This window comes from Amblyraja radiata, chromosome 6 (assembly GCF_010909765.2).
Source record: "Amblyraja radiata isolate CabotCenter1 chromosome 6, sAmbRad1.1.pri, whole genome shotgun sequence".
NCBI lineage: Eukaryota > Metazoa > Chordata > Chondrichthyes > Rajiformes > Rajidae > Amblyraja > Amblyraja radiata.
Window position 1 is genome coordinate 87,245,778 of NC_045961.1, and position 19,488 is coordinate 87,265,265.

The 19,488-nt window shown below is 47.6% G+C and overlaps 1 protein-coding gene across 1 annotated transcript in view; it reads left to right on the plus strand.

The window, feature by feature from the left end:
• Positions 1-3,908: 3,908 nt before the first annotated feature.
• The window catches only part of rasa3 (RAS p21 protein activator 3), a 155,160-nt gene continuing 139,580 nt past the window's right edge, over positions 3,909-19,488 (plus strand). The window contains exon 1 of the mRNA XM_033023134.1: positions 3,909-4,081. Coding sequence (XP_032879025.1) covers positions 4,027-4,081 — 55 coding nt within the window. The 5' untranslated portion in view covers positions 3,909-4,026. The remainder of the gene's footprint in view (positions 4,082-19,488) is intronic.

Sequence of the window (19,488 nt, forward strand, 5' to 3'; positions counted from 1 at the left end):
GCACTTTGCGTATAACGTCCGGTATATATCAACACATTCAGTTCCCTTTCTACACACTCCTTCAGCTGTCCGCCTGGCTCGGTTACAGTGAAAAAAGAGCCACTGAACCAACCAGCCGGAGCACAATGGAGTGAACGCCACACTGGATTCACATTCACCAGCCCAACTCCTCACTGCCTCCCACTGGTACCATTGTACACGCTGAGAATAGTGTAACGGATACACTTTCCTAACCAAGCCGTGTGATAACTCACATTTTCATAGGCCAAGATCTCTACAGCAAATTGCCCCCTGTGTGTAGGGAGTGGTAGAAACAGGGAGGAATGGTGGACTCTGATGGGTAGAATAAAATGGGACCGATGGCCCGTTTCTGTGCGGTGTGACTGCCGCCCCATGATACAGGAGTATGCCGGACGTCAGGGCAATCCCATGAATGTCACTAGCCGGTTTTCCCCTGTAGCATACATACGCATTAATATCCCACTGATGTGTGGGAAAGAACTGGGAAAGAACTGCATGTGCTGGTTTTAATTGAAGGTAGACTCAAAATGCTGGAGTGACGCTGCGGGACAGGCAGCATCTCTTGGAGAGAAGGAATGGATGAGTCCGAAACGTCTCCCAAATTCCTAATATCCCACCGATTCTCTCCCAACTCGTCTACTGAAATCGACATTAAACTAACAGCGCATGTCCGTGAGACGTGGGGGGGAAACCGGTGCAAATCTCCACATGGACAGCTCCCGAGTCCGGGATCGAACCCGGGTCACTGGGGCAGCGAAGTGAGGCAAGCGGCTTTACCTGCCGCGCCACCAGATCTTGGAGTAAAGGGGAAGTCGTTTAAAGACTGTGAGAAAAAACGTTTTCACCCAGAGAGTTGTGAATTTGTGGAATTCCCTGCCATAGAGGGCAGTGGAGGCCAAGTCACTGGATGGACAAGAGAGAGTTAGATAGAGCTCTAGGGGCTAGTGGAGTCAAGGGATATGGGGAGAAGGCAGGCACGGGTTATTTGATTGGGGACGATCAGGCATGATCACAATGAATGGCGGTGCTGGCTCGAAGGGCCGAATGGCCTCCTCCTGCACCTATTTTCTATGTTTCTATTGATCGACGAGCAGAGAGAGGGGTGACGAGAGGTGGAGATTGGAGGGAAGCGGAGATGTTGAGGGTTATAAGACATGAGGAAAGACATTCTTGCCATAGGGGGAGTACAGAGAAGGTTCACCAGACTGATTCCTAGGATGTCTGGACTTTCACATGAAGAAAGACTGGATAGACTCGGCTTGTACTCGCTAGAATTTAGAAGATTGAGGGGGGATCTTATAGAAACTTACAAAATTCTTAAGGGGTTGGACAGGCTAGATGCAGGAAGATTGTTCCCGATGTTGGGGAAGTCCAGAACAAGGGATCACATTTTAAGGATAAGGGGGAAATCTTTTAGGGCTGAGATGAGAAAAACATTTTTCACGCAGAGAGTGGTGAATCTCTGGAATTCTCTGCCACAGAAGGTAATTGAGGCCAGTTCATTGGCTATATTTAAGAGGGAGTTAGATGTGGCCCTTGTGGTTAAAGGGATCAGGGGGTATGGAGAGAAGGCAGGTACAGGATACTGAGTTGGATGATCAGCCATGATCATATTGAATGGCGGTGCAGGCTCGGAGGGCCGAATGGCCTACTCCTGCACCTGTTTTTCTATGTTTCTATGAGGATGTGACGGCGACATGGCCAGGGCCGCACAGGGACTAAGCATAATGAGATTCTTAAACCATTATAAACGGTAAGAATATTCCGCCATCCCATTAAAATATGTCGGTTTCCCGTTATTTAATCGGTTCGTTGCCAGATACCAAAGAGCCCTTGTCCTGCAGAACTGATTCCGTACAGATGGGGGAGTTATCCACATGATACAACTCCAAACGTAAATCATGGGAAGCGTTATACACTGCACATCTGAGTCGGGGTTTAACCTCAGATTCGGGTTCCGCTTGCACGGATTTACATTTGGTGTATATGAGTGAGTGTGTCTGGGTTGCCGGTGAGCCCAGAGGGTGGGTCTCTCATTTCCACTGGCGGTTTTGTGTCCGGCAGAACCGCAGCTCTTAACTCTCTCGCTGTCAGAAACATTTTCAGAGCAACGTTGCAACCGAGAGGCGGTGAAACAGCTGCAGCGGAACCTTGTGGCCAGGAGCTCTCCACACCCACCTCTCGTAACCTGAGCTCTGCAACCGCAACCCGAGCTTCACCTCATCTATCTTCACCAGCACTTCCTCTTGCTCTCCCCTCCATCGCCGACACCCCTCCTCCACGACACTCCACCCAGTCCTCACTTCCCATCTTGTCGCCTCACTCTTCAAAACTCTCAACTGCACTCTCCCCATGTTCACCTCACTCTCCCCTCATCGCTCACATCTTCCCCTTCTGCCCACACTCTCCCATTCGCTCTGTCTCCGTTTGCCCCTCAATCTTTCTCCTCACTATTCCCTTCATGCTCCCTCTCCCTCATCCTCCCCCTTTATCATTACTCATCGCCATCTCTTCCCTTTCCCTTCCTCTCACTTCCTCTCTTTCCTTACTTGGATAGGGAGTGTTTCCCGGCTCTTTCTCTCCGTCCTTTTATTCCTCACTAACACTCCTCCGTGTCCCCCTCTGCCTCTCCCGCTACTTTGCTCCCACCTACCCGCTCCCTTTCCCTTCACCTTGTCTTCATCTTCAACCCACTAACTGTCCCGTCCAGTCAGCCGCTACTCACTTCCAACACTCTATCCTCCCACCTCCCTTAATCTTTTCTCACCATCTTTCCTCCCCTCATTCTACTCGTTTCCATCTTCTGCTATTCCTCTTCCTTTTTTCCTTTCATCACAACCTTTCATTCATGGTTCATCTTTTCACCCACACCTGTCATTGACGCCACGATTTCTCCTCCTCCCTGCATTCCTTCCTTTATTGTCCCCCTGTCTCTCTCCTCCCCAACTCCCTTGTCTGTTCACCACCCCGCCTTTGTCTGTTCACCTGTCTCCAGCTCGCTGTCAATTCACCACTCCCCTCATCACCTCTCCTGTCAGTTCACCTCCCCCTCACTACCTCCCCTGTCTGATCACCTCTCCTCTCCCCACCTCCCCTGCCTGTCCAGTCTCCCACTTCCCCCCCCCCCTCCACTCCCTTCACTCTCTCCCTCCCCTCTCCCTCATCGCTCCCTCCCTCCCCTCCCTTATCTATCTCTTCCTCTGTCTCTCCCTTTCTCCCCCCCCATCTCTCTCCCTCCCCTCTCCCCCTCTCTATCTCTCTCTCTCCTCTCCTCCACTCTCTCTCTTCCTCTCTCCTCGCTCCCCCTCCCCTCCCTTATCTCTCTCCTCCTCTGTCTCTCCCTTTCTCCCCCCACCCCCATCTCTCTCCCTCCCCTCTCCCCCTCTCTATCTCCCTCTGCTCTCCACTCTCTCTCTCCCTCTATCTCCCTCTCTCTCTCTCTCCCTCTATCTCTATCTCCCTCTCCCCCTCTATCTCTCTCTCCTCCACTCCCTCTCCCACTCTCTATCTCCCTCTATCTCCCTCTCCCTCTCTCTCTCTCCCTCTATCTCCCTCTCCTCCACTCCCTCTCCCCCTCCCTCTCTCCCTCTCTCCAGCTATCCGCTAAACACTGTGACATGTGCTGAACTGCGGCGCTTGTCCAATCCCCTCCGCGTGGGGCCCAGCCTCCGCATGGCAGCCAATCAGAGAGCAGACGGGGTATCGCCCTCAGCCAATGAAACGTCGCTCGGCGACAGCCCACCGGCGCTTGGGTGCTGGTCTGCAACGGCGGCCAATGGGAGGCGGCGGCGGGACGGGCGCTCAGCCAATGAGGGTCGGGAGTGCGCGTCGGTCCGGGCCGGCGGCGGGAGGCGGGCAACGGGCAGCGGGCAACGGGCGGGCGCGCGGGCGGACAACGGACAACGGACAACGGGCAACGGGCAACGGGCGGTCGCGCGGGCAGCGGGATGTTATGAGGCGGATGGTCGCTCAGAGCTAGGTCGCTCACTGCGGCTCGGGGGCAGCATGGCGGTGGAGGACGAGGGGCTGCGGGTGCTGCAGAGCGTTAAAGTCAAGATCGGTAAGCGGCCGAGGGCGGGGTCGGAGAGGAGGGAGGGAGGGAGGGAGGGAGGTGTCTGATCTCTACCCCCCAACACACCCCACTCTTCACACCCACCCCGTATCCGCCCTCACTCTATCATCTCCACCCAAACCATCGCCCGCCTGCTCATCCACCCCATCACTGACATCCTTTATCACCTACCCCCCTCATCACACCCCATCCCACTTCACACCTACAATATATTCCCCCCCCCCCCATTATCTCCCCCACTCCATCACCATGACCCAAACCATCGTCCACCTGCTCATCCACCCACCACTGACATCCTTCATTACCTAGCCCCGTTATCACACACATCACAAAAAGACTGCAGAGAGGATTATCAGAACGGAACTCCCCTCCATGGACACAATCTACACACAGCGCTGTCAAAAAAGAGCAGAGAGAATCATCAGAGACACACTACATCCAGCTCACTCCCTGCTCAAACACAAAAACTGCACATACAACCTCAGGCACAGACGAGCGGACAGCATCGCCACAAACAGAACACGCTTTTTTTAAGAGCTTCTTCCCTGCCACAGTGAGACTCTTGGCCAAAACAAAATGAACTGAGGTCCTGACCTACCTCATAGCATATCATATTATATCATATTATATTGTCTCCTGGGCCTGTGTTACAATGCAATCGACACTTTTATATAGGGTTTGTGCAATTTACAATGCTCTCACTTTCCCCTTTATATAGGGTTTTAGGCACTTTATTTTCTATTTCTAGAGAAGTATATGTTTTTATAGATTATGTGTCTTTCTGTGTATCTTTTTAATTTGACTTGACTCTCCGAACAACCGCACAAGAGTTCCTATGTGTGTAAGCACAAATGGCAAATAAAGTTTTTGACCTTTGATCTTTGACCCCATATAGCCCCCATCCCATCACCTCGACAGACACCATCACCCACCTGCTCATCCACCCCAACACCCTTCATTACCTACCCACTTCATCATACTCATCATACCCCATCCCACTCTTCACACGCATCCCGTACTCTTCACACGCACCAACTCCATCACCCCGACCCAAACCATCGTCCACCTGCTCATCCACCCCATCACTGACATCCTTCAATATCTACAACTCCAGTCTAACACCCCCCCCGCCCAAACACTCTCAACCCTTCACCTCACCCATCCTATCACTCCCCTTATCCAACATCTCCCATCCCAACATCTCCATCCACAATACACCTCATCCCAACACCCCCTCGCCCAACACCTTCACCCATCACCTCAGCCAACCCATCACCAGTTCCCTCCCCATCACAGCCCATCCACCTCCCCAATCTATCAACCACACCCTTCAACTCACCAATCACCCTCCCCCACCCAATGATCTGCACTCCATCACCTCCTACTCTTTAGCCATCACATCTCCCTTTTATCCACCCCATCTCGACCTCACATATGGCCACCGTAGCCCGCCCCACTCTTTACGTCCCCACCCTTCATACCCCACTCTTCATGACCCGTCCTTCATGACCCTGCCCTTGACCCAATCATCAACGTTCTTTAATCTCACCCATAGTCCCCTCTAATCATCACTTCCACCCTTCACCCCTCCAAATTTCACCATATTTCATCAACCCTACCATTACCCTGCCCCCCCCCCCTTCACCATCCACTCATTATCTCCAGTCCATCAACACCAGTTCCTCTATCATTCAACCTCCAGCCATCACCCACATTCCTCACTCACATATCACCCGCATTCATAACCATGACCCTTATACATTACCCACCCCATTCACCCCATCCTTCACATTCATTCCCCATCCCATCACCTGAAGAAAGGTTTCGGCCCGAACGTTGCCTATTTCCTTCGCTCCATAGATGCTGCTGCACCGCTGAGTTTCTCCAGCACTTTTGTCTACCTGTCTTCCCCACCCATTAATCCCATGCATGAACACCTTCATCCCACCCACATAACTGCAACCTGTCACACACACCTTCCACCCTCCACTAACATCACTCCTCATTCTTTACCTACACTCCCAACCATTACTTACATTCCCCATCCATCACTCCCCCACCAATCACCACCACCCACCCAACATCCCCATCCATCACTGCTTCTACATACACCCACTCCCTTTATCTACACATCACATGTCCATACCTCACCCACCTTTCTACTCATTCATTGCCCCGATCGCCAGCCCACCATCGAGTTCCAGCCATCTGTAGGAAGCTTCGGAGAGATGTAAAACAGGAAAAGTGAATGGACAAAGACATGAGAGATGGAACATAATGTGGGAATGTGATGTCACGAATTTTGTAGAAATGTAGATATGCAGGGTATGTTTTAAATGGTGTGCGATTTAAAGGTGCAGAGATTAAGCATTCTCTTGTAAGAGAAATGAGAGGTGATCTTAATATAACATACAATATTTTATAGGCTCAACGGGGTAGATGCAGGGTGATGTTTCCCCTGTCTGGGGCTTTCTAGAACGAGGGGTATGACCTTGCAATGTGGGGTTGGCCATGCACGACAGAAATGAGAAGGCATCTCTTCACCCAGGGTGGTGAATCTTTGGAATTGCACACCTCAGGTACGGAGGCACGAATGTTGAGTCTATTCAGGTTTAAAAATCAAAGATTTTTATGTAATTAAGGGAATTGATAAACTAGTGTGGAAAAGTGATCTAACTCGATCACTGATCCAACTTCCCATCAGGTACGACATACCTTGGTTAACCCATCATTACTGTTACGCTTCAACACACAACCCCACCGCATTATTCACCTCCCCCTAGTGCATACCCATTTTCCCCACTATCCTACTCTGTACCCTCCATTCCCTCCCTCCAACCCCGTTCTGTCTATAACCCTCCACCTGCGTTTACATTTCACTCCACATCTCTCTTTATCTGACATCCCTTTGTTTTTTCACCTCTAGTATTTGTCACTTACTCCATCCATCTGCCAATCTAACTACCCTCGTCTATATCCACTTATCACCTGCCAGGCTCTGCCCAAATCCCACCTCTCTTTTCCAGCTTTCTACCCCCTACATCTGTCTGAAGAAGGGCCCTGACTTAACCACAGTCTAACATGCACCCCAAGCAATTACAACTGTTATCCAACCCAACAAATCTCATCCACACCACACCCCAAACCCTCCACTCACATTTCATTTTCCCTTACCCAGCCCTTCACTTACCAATCCCTCTGACCCATCACCTTCGACATAGCCTTCCTAAATCATGCACCATACATCCCTGATCCTCCACTACTTCCCAGCTCTCATCAATCCATAACAAGGTCCACCATCATTCTCCTGCCCTCTCACATCCCTTCTCCTTAATTCCCTATCCCATATACCTGTCCTGTCTATACTTGTCCCTTCCTCATACCCTCTGTTGCTAACTCCATTTGGTCACCTATCCCATATACCTGTCCTGTCTATACTTGTCCCTTCCTCATACCCTCTGTTGCTAACTCCATTTGGTCATGCACTCCATTGTCTGCTTTCTCCCTCACGCTCCATAGTTTCCTCTTTCCCTCATCCTCTTTATCTTTGGCCCCTCAATATGTTCCTTAAAGCCTATCCGTTAACTGAGTTTGAGGATGCCTGCCTAGTCTTTCCCAGCCATGGCTTGACACTGTTAACACTGTTGTGAAGTGTTGTGGGAGGTTTTGTTATGGTGGTATGTAAATACTGATGCTGTGTTACGTGGTTGCTGAGTTGATGAGCTATCTCTAATCTGCAGCTTTGGTGGGGCTGTCTGTGTGCTGAACATTGCAAGCTGCTGTTCAAACGGATCAGAGTGTCTCTTTTTAAAAATAAAACATAGCCATAAGGAAGTATTTAGGAAGCGTACATTTTAGAGAGGGTTGGGAATCCATTCTCCAGGCTTGAATGGCTGTGTCTTGCTCAGCTGTGTTATTGTGTCTGTCACTTTGCCATGTGTTTCCGAGATGTGAATGGACACAGCTGCAGTTAACCTTGGCTTGTGTTGAACCTGATGCGCAATGGCTGCATATCCAGCAAGGAGAATCGTTTGTATCCTCAGATCCTGAAGCTCATTTGGTGGGGGGTGGGGAATCTCGGAGAGGATTGTCTGCTAGCAACGGGATCAGAGGGAAGAAGCCCGAGAGAATTTTAGAGAACAGTACCGTTGCGTCAGTTGTTTGCGATGTAACGGTTGTGAAGGTTACTGCTGTTTGGAATGCAAAATGAGAATTCCATCATGGCTCCTCTGGGAATTATGGTCCCGATGTGGTGATAACCCACACAGACCAGAGTCACCACATGTGTCGGGATTGCTAATCACAGTTGCCTGTTGGTGAATTGCACTCAGGTATCAAGAGTCTCTCGGGGGAAATGCACCAGGTTTTGCCTCCACCTGCCTCCTGTCTCACTTATGACTGGAGGGCAGCACTATTCAAGGTTTCAGAAGGCAATTTTTCTGGTTAACAACATTATGAATCATTTGTAACTCCATTGCATTCCTTTATTGAGGAAAATATTGAACGCTTTGTATTGCTGGATGATATATTTAACAATTACAATTATTTTTAATTGTCAGGACGATAGTTAAACCGGTAATGTAATAGAACTTGATTTCCAGGCAATTTTATCTTGCATGCAGCACTGATAATGTAAACACGTCACCTCCTGATCATTTCATGTTGTTTTGAGTGTGAGGGTCCACACACTACCTGTTTACGTGTACGAAAGAACTGTAGATGCTGGTTTAAACCGAAGATAGACACAAAAAGCTGATGCAACTCGGCGGGTCAAACAGCATCTCTGGAGAAAAGGAATAAGTGTCTCAGTCTGTAGAAGGGTCTCGACCCGAAACGTCACCTATTCCTTTTCTCCAGAGATGATGTCCGACCGGCTGAGTTACTTCAGCTTTTGTGTCTGTTTACCTGTGTTCAGCCTTTAACACAACATTAAAACCACAGTTTGATGAATGTGGTGAGCAGTGAATAACTACTTTGTTGATTCAGAATTTTCTGTCTGCGGACTCGTTGTTGCAAATGCAATTCGATCTGCAGCTTTTTGAATTACAAGTGTTGTCCTCTCTCTCCGGTGTTCTTATCCTCTTGCACCAAGCATTTTGCTCAGGATATGAACTGTATCAGCTGTTTCTCTGCTTTATCCTACTGTACCACAAGATCCAGTCAATTGGTCAATGCTGCCACGTTCTGACATTATTGATGAATGTAGAGCCTGGCCGTTTATATAACATAAATATTCTGCGCTGAATAAAATGTATGAATGGCTAGGTTCTTGGCAAATGCCATCCTGTTGTTACAAACTCGCTGCTGGAAGGGATTATTTGAATTTTCAGACATTCTGCAGGGGAACATCTGCAAGTTTAGACGGGGAGATTACATTTGGTTCGGTGAGCACATTACCTTTCTCTCAGTCTGCGTCTCTTCTATCTCAAGAGCAACAACTTGGAGGACCATAGTTTTATGGAGACAGTTTAGATATGTTGGATTTGTTTATGCTGGAGCAAAGGAGGCTAATAGAAATATGTAAAATTTAGAAGAGATTGCTACAATAGATAGTTCAAATCATTTGCCTGTAGGAGGAGTATAAGAAAAGATGAGGGCATTGGTTTAAGGTGAGAGGCAGAAGTTTTAAAGGATCTGAGGGGTAAGATTTTTACACTGAGAGTGGTTGGTGTCTGGAAAGTATTGTTCGAGGATACAGTTACTATGTGAGTGGCATTTAGGCAGACACTTAAAAAGGCAAGGCACAGAAGGATACAGTCCTAATGCAGGCAAATGGTTTTCATATAGATGGACAAAATGGTCATGTATATGGTGGGCTGAAGGGCCTCATACTGCTGGGAAACCCCACGACTCCAACATTTTCAACACAGGGAAATGTCTGGAGTACTTCATAGGATTGTTTTATGGGAGTGATGGGGTGGGAGATTGCAACCTTCACGTGGTCTGCCCTGTTTCGATGAATGCAATCAACATGGTGTGCACAATCAAATAAGATCAAATAGAACAAGTTGTCCTACAACTTTAGGCTGTGCACGCCATACGCAAGAAGACGAAGAAGATGGGAGTGATAGGTAACAGTGTTACAACAGGAGACTTGAAGGCATGTGACCACAGGGTTGGTAAAGGTAGTTTCTTGTAGGATGAGAGAAGGAGAGGGATGAGGCGATTCAAGGAGGGAATTCTAGAGTTTAGGGGCTTGGGGACTGAAAGCAAGACCGGCAGTAATATTGTGACCAGATTTTTCATGTTGGGCTAGAATTTGAGGAATGCGGAGGCTTACAGGTTTTCTAGAGCTGGAGAGGATACAGATGTGGACGGCATGGTGGCACAGCAGTAGAGTTGATGCCTTACAGTTCCAGAGACCCAGGTTAGAACCTGACTATGGGTATTGTCTGTACGGAGTTTGTACGTTCTCCTCGTGACCAGTGAGGCTTTTCTCCGGGCGCTCCGGTTTCCTCCCACATTCCAAATACGTACAGGTTTGTAGGTTAATTGGCTTGGTATACATGTAAATTGTTCGTAATGAGTGTGGGTTAGTGGTAGTGTGTGGGGGTCGCTGGTCAGCGTGGACTCGGTAGGGCGAAGGGCCTGTTTCCGCCCGGTATCTGTATAAATTAAACAAAACTAATGTAGGGAGGTTGTAAATGCACAGGGTGATTTAAAAGTAAAGATCCTGTCCCACTTGGGCGCCATTTGCGCGTCATTTACGCGTCATCCTAAAAGTTGGTTGTCGTGACGCTCGCATGGCGCGTGGTGAGACGTGGAGGCGTATGCAGTGACGCGCAGTAACGCGCGGCGCCCCCAGGATTTTGGAATGCTTAAAATCCTCGTGCGCCACCTGCGTGACGTATCGCTTGTGCACGCTGACGTACTGATGGCGTACACTGCCGTACTGATAGTGTACGTGTTGCGCGTGGTGACGCTTGGTTACACACGGTAACACACGAACATTGCCTATGCTAGTTTATTATGCGTCACCGTGCGTCAACGTCCGTAACCATGCTCCGCCTGTACGCCGTCGGCAAGCCATTTGCTTGACATTTGAGCGCCGCACCACATGACCATCCGGGTAAAAAGCGTGCGTAGTTTTGAAATCTTCACTGGGAAAATCCTTGCCGCGGAGATTGGACTAAGTACGAACGACATCGCAAATGGCTCCCAAAAGAAGCAGGGCCCTCAAGAGCACTTGGCGCGCGACTGTCGTACTGCTAGACGATTTTCGCTCGTCAGTCACTACCGGCCTGTCGCGTAAATGACGCGCAAATGACGCCCAAGTGGGACAGGCCCTTAAGGGTGCGAATTTTTTAAACCTGAGGCACTGCTCAGCTGTAAATCGATGTAGGTCAACATGCACATGGGTGGTTGCTGAACAACATGGTGAGGTTTGGATATGGGGGCAGACGGAGAATTGAACAGGGAAGTGCATTGGAAGAGTCGAGTCATGAGGAACAAAGGCTTTGAGCAATGGATAAGTTAACAAAGAAACATAGAAACAGAAAAATAGGTGCAGGATTGGCCATTCGGCCCTTTGAGCCAGTACCACCATTCAATATGATCATGGCTGATCATCTAAAATCAGTACCCCGTTCCTGCTTTTTTCCCATATCCCTTGATTCCTTTAGCCCCAAGAACTAAATCTAACTCTAATTCCCTTTTATGGAAGGGTGAGAATGTGTAGTTGAAGCTCATCTCCAATCAGGGACACCAAGGCAAGCAGCTTAGTGCAGCCTCAGCGGAAGTCTTGAACTCCCACTCCTCAGATACAATGCAGCCTCCTGCCCACCCAGTCTGCCTCAGTTGCCTCTTATGATCCTGTTTGGTTGCTTAAATGCCTCTAACGTAGTGAGTTTCCCGCATAGTGTTTGAATTGTCACTGTTCAGCAATTCCTAAAGGACAGTGACTTTCCTCTATATTTAATTGAAATAGCCACTTTTTCTGATATGATTAGAATTTCAGAATTGAATTTGATTGTCATCCAAGAATAGATGTGTATATTCCATATTTGGATTTTCTCTTTAGTACTATGATAATAACAGTAATAGTTACATGGAACTTCATAGAAAGCAGAGTAAGGCACAGTTTTCCAGCCCCTGGGTACATGCCAGCGTGTGTCACACATGCCTCCTGCCATCTCTCCCATTTTTACCTATCAACTTGCCCTTCTAGTGATTTCTCCCACATATTTATTCAACTTCCCATTAAACCCTTTCTACCATTCACCACAGCCATTCTCAGCAGTGGATTCAACATTACCAATGTTCTTTTGGTGAAAACATTTCCTTTGAAATCCATATGCGTGGGAAGGAACTGCAGATGCTGGTTTACACCGAAGATAGACACAAAACTCAGAGGGACAGGTATACACTGCAAGGGCCAGGAAGCGAGCGGGTAAGATCACCTCTGACCCCTCTCACCCTGGCCACAAACTTTTTGAATCACTTCCCTCTGGAAGGCGACTCCGGACTGTGACATAAAAACAGGTATTTTCCACGAGTAGTAGCTCTACTCAATAACCAAAAATCTTTAGCCTCCTTTTGCTCTGGTATTTTATTCACATGTTTAATCAATAATGTTTTATTATTAATGTTTAATGTTTTATGTTTCAGTCTTAACTGTCACTATACGTCATGTTGTCACTTGCGGGCGGAGCACCAAGGCAAATTACTTGTATGTGAATACTTGGCCAATAAACTTATTAATTCATTAATTCATCTCTGGAATGTCACCCATTCCTTCTATCCAGAGATGCTGCCTGCCCTGCTGAGTTACCCCAGCATTTTGTGTTTGCACTTTGAAATCCATACTGTATTTCTTGGTATATTTCTTGGTATATTCTTGGTGACTATATAATATTTGTGGGCTTGGGTTTTTAATTCCTTCATACAGTAAAGGGCCTGTCCCACTTGGGCGACCTAATCCATGAGTTCTGGCGAGTTTGCCCTCGACTGATACTCGCAGCATGGTCGACACGAGGTCTTAGGAGGTCCTTGTAACTCTCCTTCATGCTCGAGAGTGGTCTCCGCGTACTCGAGGCCTCAGCTAGGTCGCGGCGTTTATTCAATATGTTAAAAAATGCCCGTGAGTAAAAAAAGGTCGCCATGGCAAAAATCGATACTTTTTTTACTCTTAGGTTTAGTCGTAGTAGGTCGGCATGTTACTCGTAGGTAATCGACGGTAGTCGAAGGTAGTCGTAGATAGTCTTCATCATAGTCGAAGGGAGGCCGAAGGAGATCGAAGGAGGTTGTCTTCACTCTCCACTATTCGGTGTCTAATTTTCTCGAAGTTAGTCGTAGCTTGTCGTAGTTAGTCGTAGCTAGTCGTAGCTAGTCGAAGCTGGTCTTTAAAATTGTCGAAGGAGGTCGAAGGAGGTCTTCTACATAGTCGAAGGAGGTCTTCAACATGTCATTTTTTCAAACTCTCCTAAACTCTTCTAAACTCGCCAATTAGGTCGCCCAAGTGGGACAGCCCCTTTAGAGGCATCGTTTTTTAGTACCCACGTTCTGAGGTTGTGAAAGGAAGTATACAAATTTAAAGAATTTACTTCAAAGATGTACAGGTATGTAGGTTAATTGGCTTGGTGTATGTGTAAATTGTCTCTAGTGTGTGTAAGATTTGTTAATGTGTGGGGATCGCTGGTCGGTGCGGACTCGGTGAGCCGAAGGGCCTGTTTCCGCGCTGTATCTCTACACTAAACTAAACTTACAGTGCCCTCCATAATGTTTGGGACAAGAACCCATCATTTATTTATTTGCCTCTGTACTCCACAGTTTGAGATTTGTAATAGAAAAAAATCACACGTGGTTAAAGTGAACCTTGAATCTTGAACATTGTCAGATTTTAATAAAGGCCATTTTTATACATTTTGGTTTCACCATGTAGAAATTACAACTGCGTTTATACATAGTCCCCCCATTTCAGGGCACCATAATGTTTTGGACACATGGCTTCACAGGTGTTTGCAATTGCTCAGGTGTGTTTAATTGCCTCCTTAATGCAGGTATAAGAGAGCTCTCAGCTCCTAGTCTTTCCATCCCTTTGGAAACGTGTATTGCTGTTTAGCAACATACAATACAATACAATACAATACAATTCAATTTATTGTCATTTGGACCCCTTGAGGTCCAAACAAAATGTCGTTTCTGCAGCCATACATAACAAACAAATAGACCCAAGACACAACATAATTTACATAAACATCCATCACATTGCTGTGATGGAAGGCCAAAAAAAACTTATCTCTCCACTGCACTCTCCCCCCCGATGTCAGAGTCAAAGTCAAAGCCCCCGGCGGGCGATGGCGAATTGTCCCGTGGCCATTAAAGCCACGCCGGGTGATGCAAGGTCGCACACCGGGTTCTAGATGTTAGAGCCCCCGGCGTGCGCTCGCAGTCCCGCAGCCATTCCAAGCCGCGCGGGGCGGTGATGTAGGCCCCGCTCCAGGAGCTCTTCAACCCCGCAACTCGGGCGGGAGAAGTCGCCGTTGCGGAAGCCCCGAAAAGCGGTCTCCCTCCAGGGACCCGCGGGGCTCCTGGTGCCGCCCGCCAGACCCGCAATTGCAGCCACCGAAACTCCGGAGATCGGGTCGCAGCAGCATCCACCACAGCTCCACCCGCTCTGGACTCGGCCAGCTCCGCGACGGTGAGGGGAGTAGCAAAAGTAGCGGTGAGGTGAGTAGCAAAATGAGGGCAAAAGTTGTGCCAATGAAAGTCAAAGAAGCTATTATGAGACTGAGAAACAAAAATAAAACTGTTAGAGACATCAGCCAAACCTTAGGCTTACCAAAATCAACTGTTTGGAACATCATTAAGAAAGGGAGCACTGGTGAGCTTATTAATCGCAAAGGGACTGGCAGGCCAAGGAAAACCTCCACAGCTGATGACAGAAGAATTTTCTCTATAATAAAGAAAAATCCCCAAACACCTGTCCGACAAATCAGGAACACTCTTCAGGAGTCAGATGTGGATTTGTCAATGACCACTGTCCACAGACGAATTCATGAACAGAAATACAAAGGCTACACTGCAAGATGCAAACCACTGGTTAGCTGCAAAAATAAGCTGGCCAGGTTACAGTTTGTGAAGAAGTACGTAAAAGAGCAATTACAGTTCTGGAAAAAAGTCTTGCGGACAGATGAGACGAAGATTAACTTGTATCGGAGTGATGGCAAGAGGTGTGTTTATGAATCAGACTTCAAGCAGCCATTGCATGCAAAGGATATGCAACAAAATACTAAACATGACTACTTTCATTTACACGACATTGCTGTGTCCCAAACATTATGGTGCCCTGAAATGGGGGGACTATGTATAAACACAGCTGTAATTTCTACATGATAAAACCAAAATGTATAAAAATGGCCTTTATTAAATTTGACAATGTGCACTTTAACCACATGTGATTTTTTTCTATTACAAATCTCAAGTTGTGGAGCATAGAGGCAAATAAATAAATGATGGGTCTGTCCCAAACAGTATGAAGGGCACTGTCATGCAAATATTAAACGGCATTGAAGGATTATTTGTTTCATTGTGATTCCAACTGTAGTTACTTTTTATTGTAATGTAACCTTTTGTACTTTCGGTTTGTTACACAAATCTGATATTGATGTGCGATGGGAAGGAAACCCATTGTGGTTGAGTACATCTATATGAAACACCCAATATATCCGGTAATAATATTTTTATTTCAATTTACTGACATATATTTGGAGAATGTTTGCTGAGGGAGAGAAGGGGGAGGGAGAAATTGTGCTGTGGGAGCTTTTGCATCCATGTGAGAGAACAAGCAAATCCTTGTTTATTATCTGCTGCAAAGTGTGGCACCTTTCACTGCAGTTATTCCAGTGCATCTTGCAGGTAATCCTCCATTGCAGAACGTGACTTCTGTTGTTTTGTGAGCAAATGCTGCAGTCAATTTGTGCTTATCAAAGCTTCATCTACAGAAATGAGATAATGACCATTAAACTCCTTATGTGATGTTTGGGGGACAATATTGACTGTACCAGGGTGAATTCCCTGTTCTTCTTTGAAATAATACGGTGAGATATTTTTCCTCCGGGTTTGGAATCACAGATACAGATACAGATACCTTGGCTTAATGTCTCACCCGATTTAGACAGCATCTCTGACGGTGCAACACTTCCTCAGTACCACACGTAGAATGCAGTCTGAATTCAGTTTAAATACTCTTTCTGGTTGAAAACAGTGTGGAAGAAGCAGTTTTTAATTTTGGACGCCTGGGGTTTCAAGCTCCTGTATCTTTCCACAGAAGGTAGAGAAAAGGGAATGGTTGGAGGGGGCAGGCATCCTTCATGATACTTCCAGCCTTCTTGATACAAAGCACCATGAAAATAGATGGAAGGATGTCATATAAGCCTGTGATGGACTGGCTAGATGGAGAGGATATAGGGAATATGTCTGATGGGTGATGCCAGGATGATGCCCAGATGATGCTGATATTTACAGTTTTCAAAGGTCATAAATGAAGTATCAGCGAAATCTCATGAAGGCCATCGCGAACATGAAGAGACAATTCTGGAGTATACTGGGGTCACAGGTGGACGCTCGGCAACTGTGGCAGGGCCTGTGCACTGTCACCTCCTACAACAAGAAATGGGGTAGCACGAGTGGCAATATCGCTTTGCTTCTGGATGAGCTCAATGTCTTTTTTGCACGCTGTGAAAGCGATAGCAATGACACACTTACACGAGCCCCCACAGCCCCCCAGCAATCATGATGGTCTCTGAGGCCAACGCCAGAGCATCTTTAAAGAGGCCCAGTTGACATAACTGGCTGAGGTCCTGAAGACTTCTTTGAACCAACTGGTCGTAATATTCAGGAGATAAACACAAAAAGCTGTAATAACTCAGCGGGACGCAGCATCTCTGGAGAGAAGGAATGGGTGGCGTTTCGGGTCGAGACCCTTCTTCAGGACATCTTCAACCTCTCACTTTTGTGGTCTGAGTTTTCCAGATACAGCTACTTTCCTCCAACCATCAATTTCTTCAACTGACTACACAATCCTATTCCTGCCTCACCAAAGGCATACTATGATCACTTGCATGGACTTGTTTTCCAATTGTGTTTTGGCACTAATGTCTTGTTTTGCTCAGTTTTTCCTTTAACTATCTTGTATAATTTATGTTTTCTGTATTGTCTGAAACTCTGTGTCTGTGATGCTGCTGCAAGTAAGATTTTCACTGTACCTGTACCTGTACCTCATCGTACTTGTGCATATGATAATAAACTCAGTTTGATTTTACTTAACAGGCACTGCTCCTTAAGTTTGTATTGGGCCTCATTGGAACCAAGAGCGGAACTCGCTATCAAAACATGGAGGGGACGAGGGACACATTTTTTGGCGGCTACACACACACACACACACGAGCGAGGCTTCGGAGGCTCAATCCAGCGCTAAATGCAGCTCAACTCTGCCTGTCTCACCAGGTTAACTAACAGCCCTGCCTGGACTGACGGAACACCAGCACTGCTTCTCTGCACTGGCCATATTTCCCGCAAGTCCAGGGAGGGCTGTAGGTTCACCGCGGGACCGGCAGAGTTGAGCTGGGTTTAGTGCTGTTTCTCTGCGCTGGCTGTGCGCCTGGGGGCACAGCTCGCGTCTGACTGCTGACCAAAGATCCTATAGCGGTGGATCTTTGCTGCCGACCTCTCAGGCCACCCGTGGGGGGGCACTCGGGACAGCGCCGGAGACTCGGCCGGGATCGATCCTGCCTGCGGATGAGGCGCAGGTCTGTGCCACGTCTCCCTCCTCCAATCGCCACGCTCTATCCTCAGTCCCACCCCCCCCACTCCTCCCTCCTCCAATCATCGCACCCTCGATCATCAGTCCCACCCCCACTGTCTCGCGGAAAGCGGAGATTTTAAAATCTGGATCACAAAAACTTGAGGTGATGTCCCCCACCTCTCAAAACATGGGGGGGACGTGTCCCCTCTGGCCCCCCGGGTTTTCCGCCCCTGATTGGAACAGTACAGGAGGCCATAGACAGATAGGCCAGGATGCCAATGGGACAGTGAATTAAAGTGACAAGCAGTAGGGAGCCCAGCTTCACCATTGCTGACTGAGGGAAATAATTTGCAAAGTGGTCTCCTGGTCTGAGTTTGGTATCTTATAAACAAGATCACATTCTGAGCATCAAATGCCCATGTTAGAGTAACTTCACTAGAAATTCAAGATGGGAGCCCTTCGAATGATCCCCTTATTTAAAGAGGAATATCCTTGCATTGAAGGCAATTGAGGATAATTGACTAGATTGATTCTTAGGAAAAATAGGTTTTTGAGGATTGACTGAGGCAGTTGGTATAAAGTTTAGCAAACTGAAAGGGAATGTTATGGGGACATCTAGAATTAGAAGGTAGACACAAAATGCTGGAGTAACTCAGCAGGATAGGCAGCATCTCTGGAGAGAAGGAATGGGTGACATTTCGGGTCGAGGGTCTGAAGAAGCGTCTCGTCCCATAAAGCCACCCATTCCTTCTGCAGAGATGCTGCCTGTCTCGCTGAATTACTCCAGCATTTTGTGTCTGTCTTCAGGCCATTGATGTACGGACAACCTGGCAAATCTCTTCAGCATTGAGCACACTCCAAGAAGGAATTAAAATTTAATGACAGCATGTTATTTCCTCTTTTATCACAAACTAATTGGAATATTTGTGTTTCCCTGCTGGCACCTTGCAAGCCAGGGCTTTAGGAAATCTGATAGGTGGGTAAAATGATGCTGCTTTTGCTCCACCTCAGAGGTCCTTTGCATAGCAAGTGTTTTGACATGGGAGGGAGGATTTTGGCATTGTAATTGGTGGCAGAGGCAATAGGAAGGTTTTTCACAGCGAGTGGATCATTAGCCTGGGCTGCTTCCCGGTAGTTTGAAATAACTTTCAAAGTTTTGTTCAGTATATAACTGTGCAGGAGTCTGCGTCTGAGATTTTTATTGTGCCATTTTTGTTTCAAGCTTGTTGATACGATACATCTGGAATCTTAGTGAAATTCCTTTCATTATTCATCATTTCCTGTGGAGCTGCAATGTTGCTTTTGATTTAAAAAAAACGTTCTCAGTCTCTGTATCACCTCCCTGCCACCTCCCCCTCTCTGTCCCCAATCACTGCCCCTATCTCTGCCCCTATCTCTGCCCCACCTCTGTCTACCATCTTTGCTCCCCCTGACCCTCTCAGGCTCCTCCCCCATCTCTCAACCGAGCACCCAGCTCTCCTCCCCATCCCCCCCGTCTCTCCCCCCCCAGTGTCTCCCTCAACTCTCGCTCCCCCCATTCTCTCCCCACAACTCTCTTCCACCAACTCTCTCCCCCCCTAAACTCTCTTCCCCCAAAACTCTCTTCCCTCTAACTCTCTCCCCCCCTCTCTCCCCCCTCCATCTCTACCCC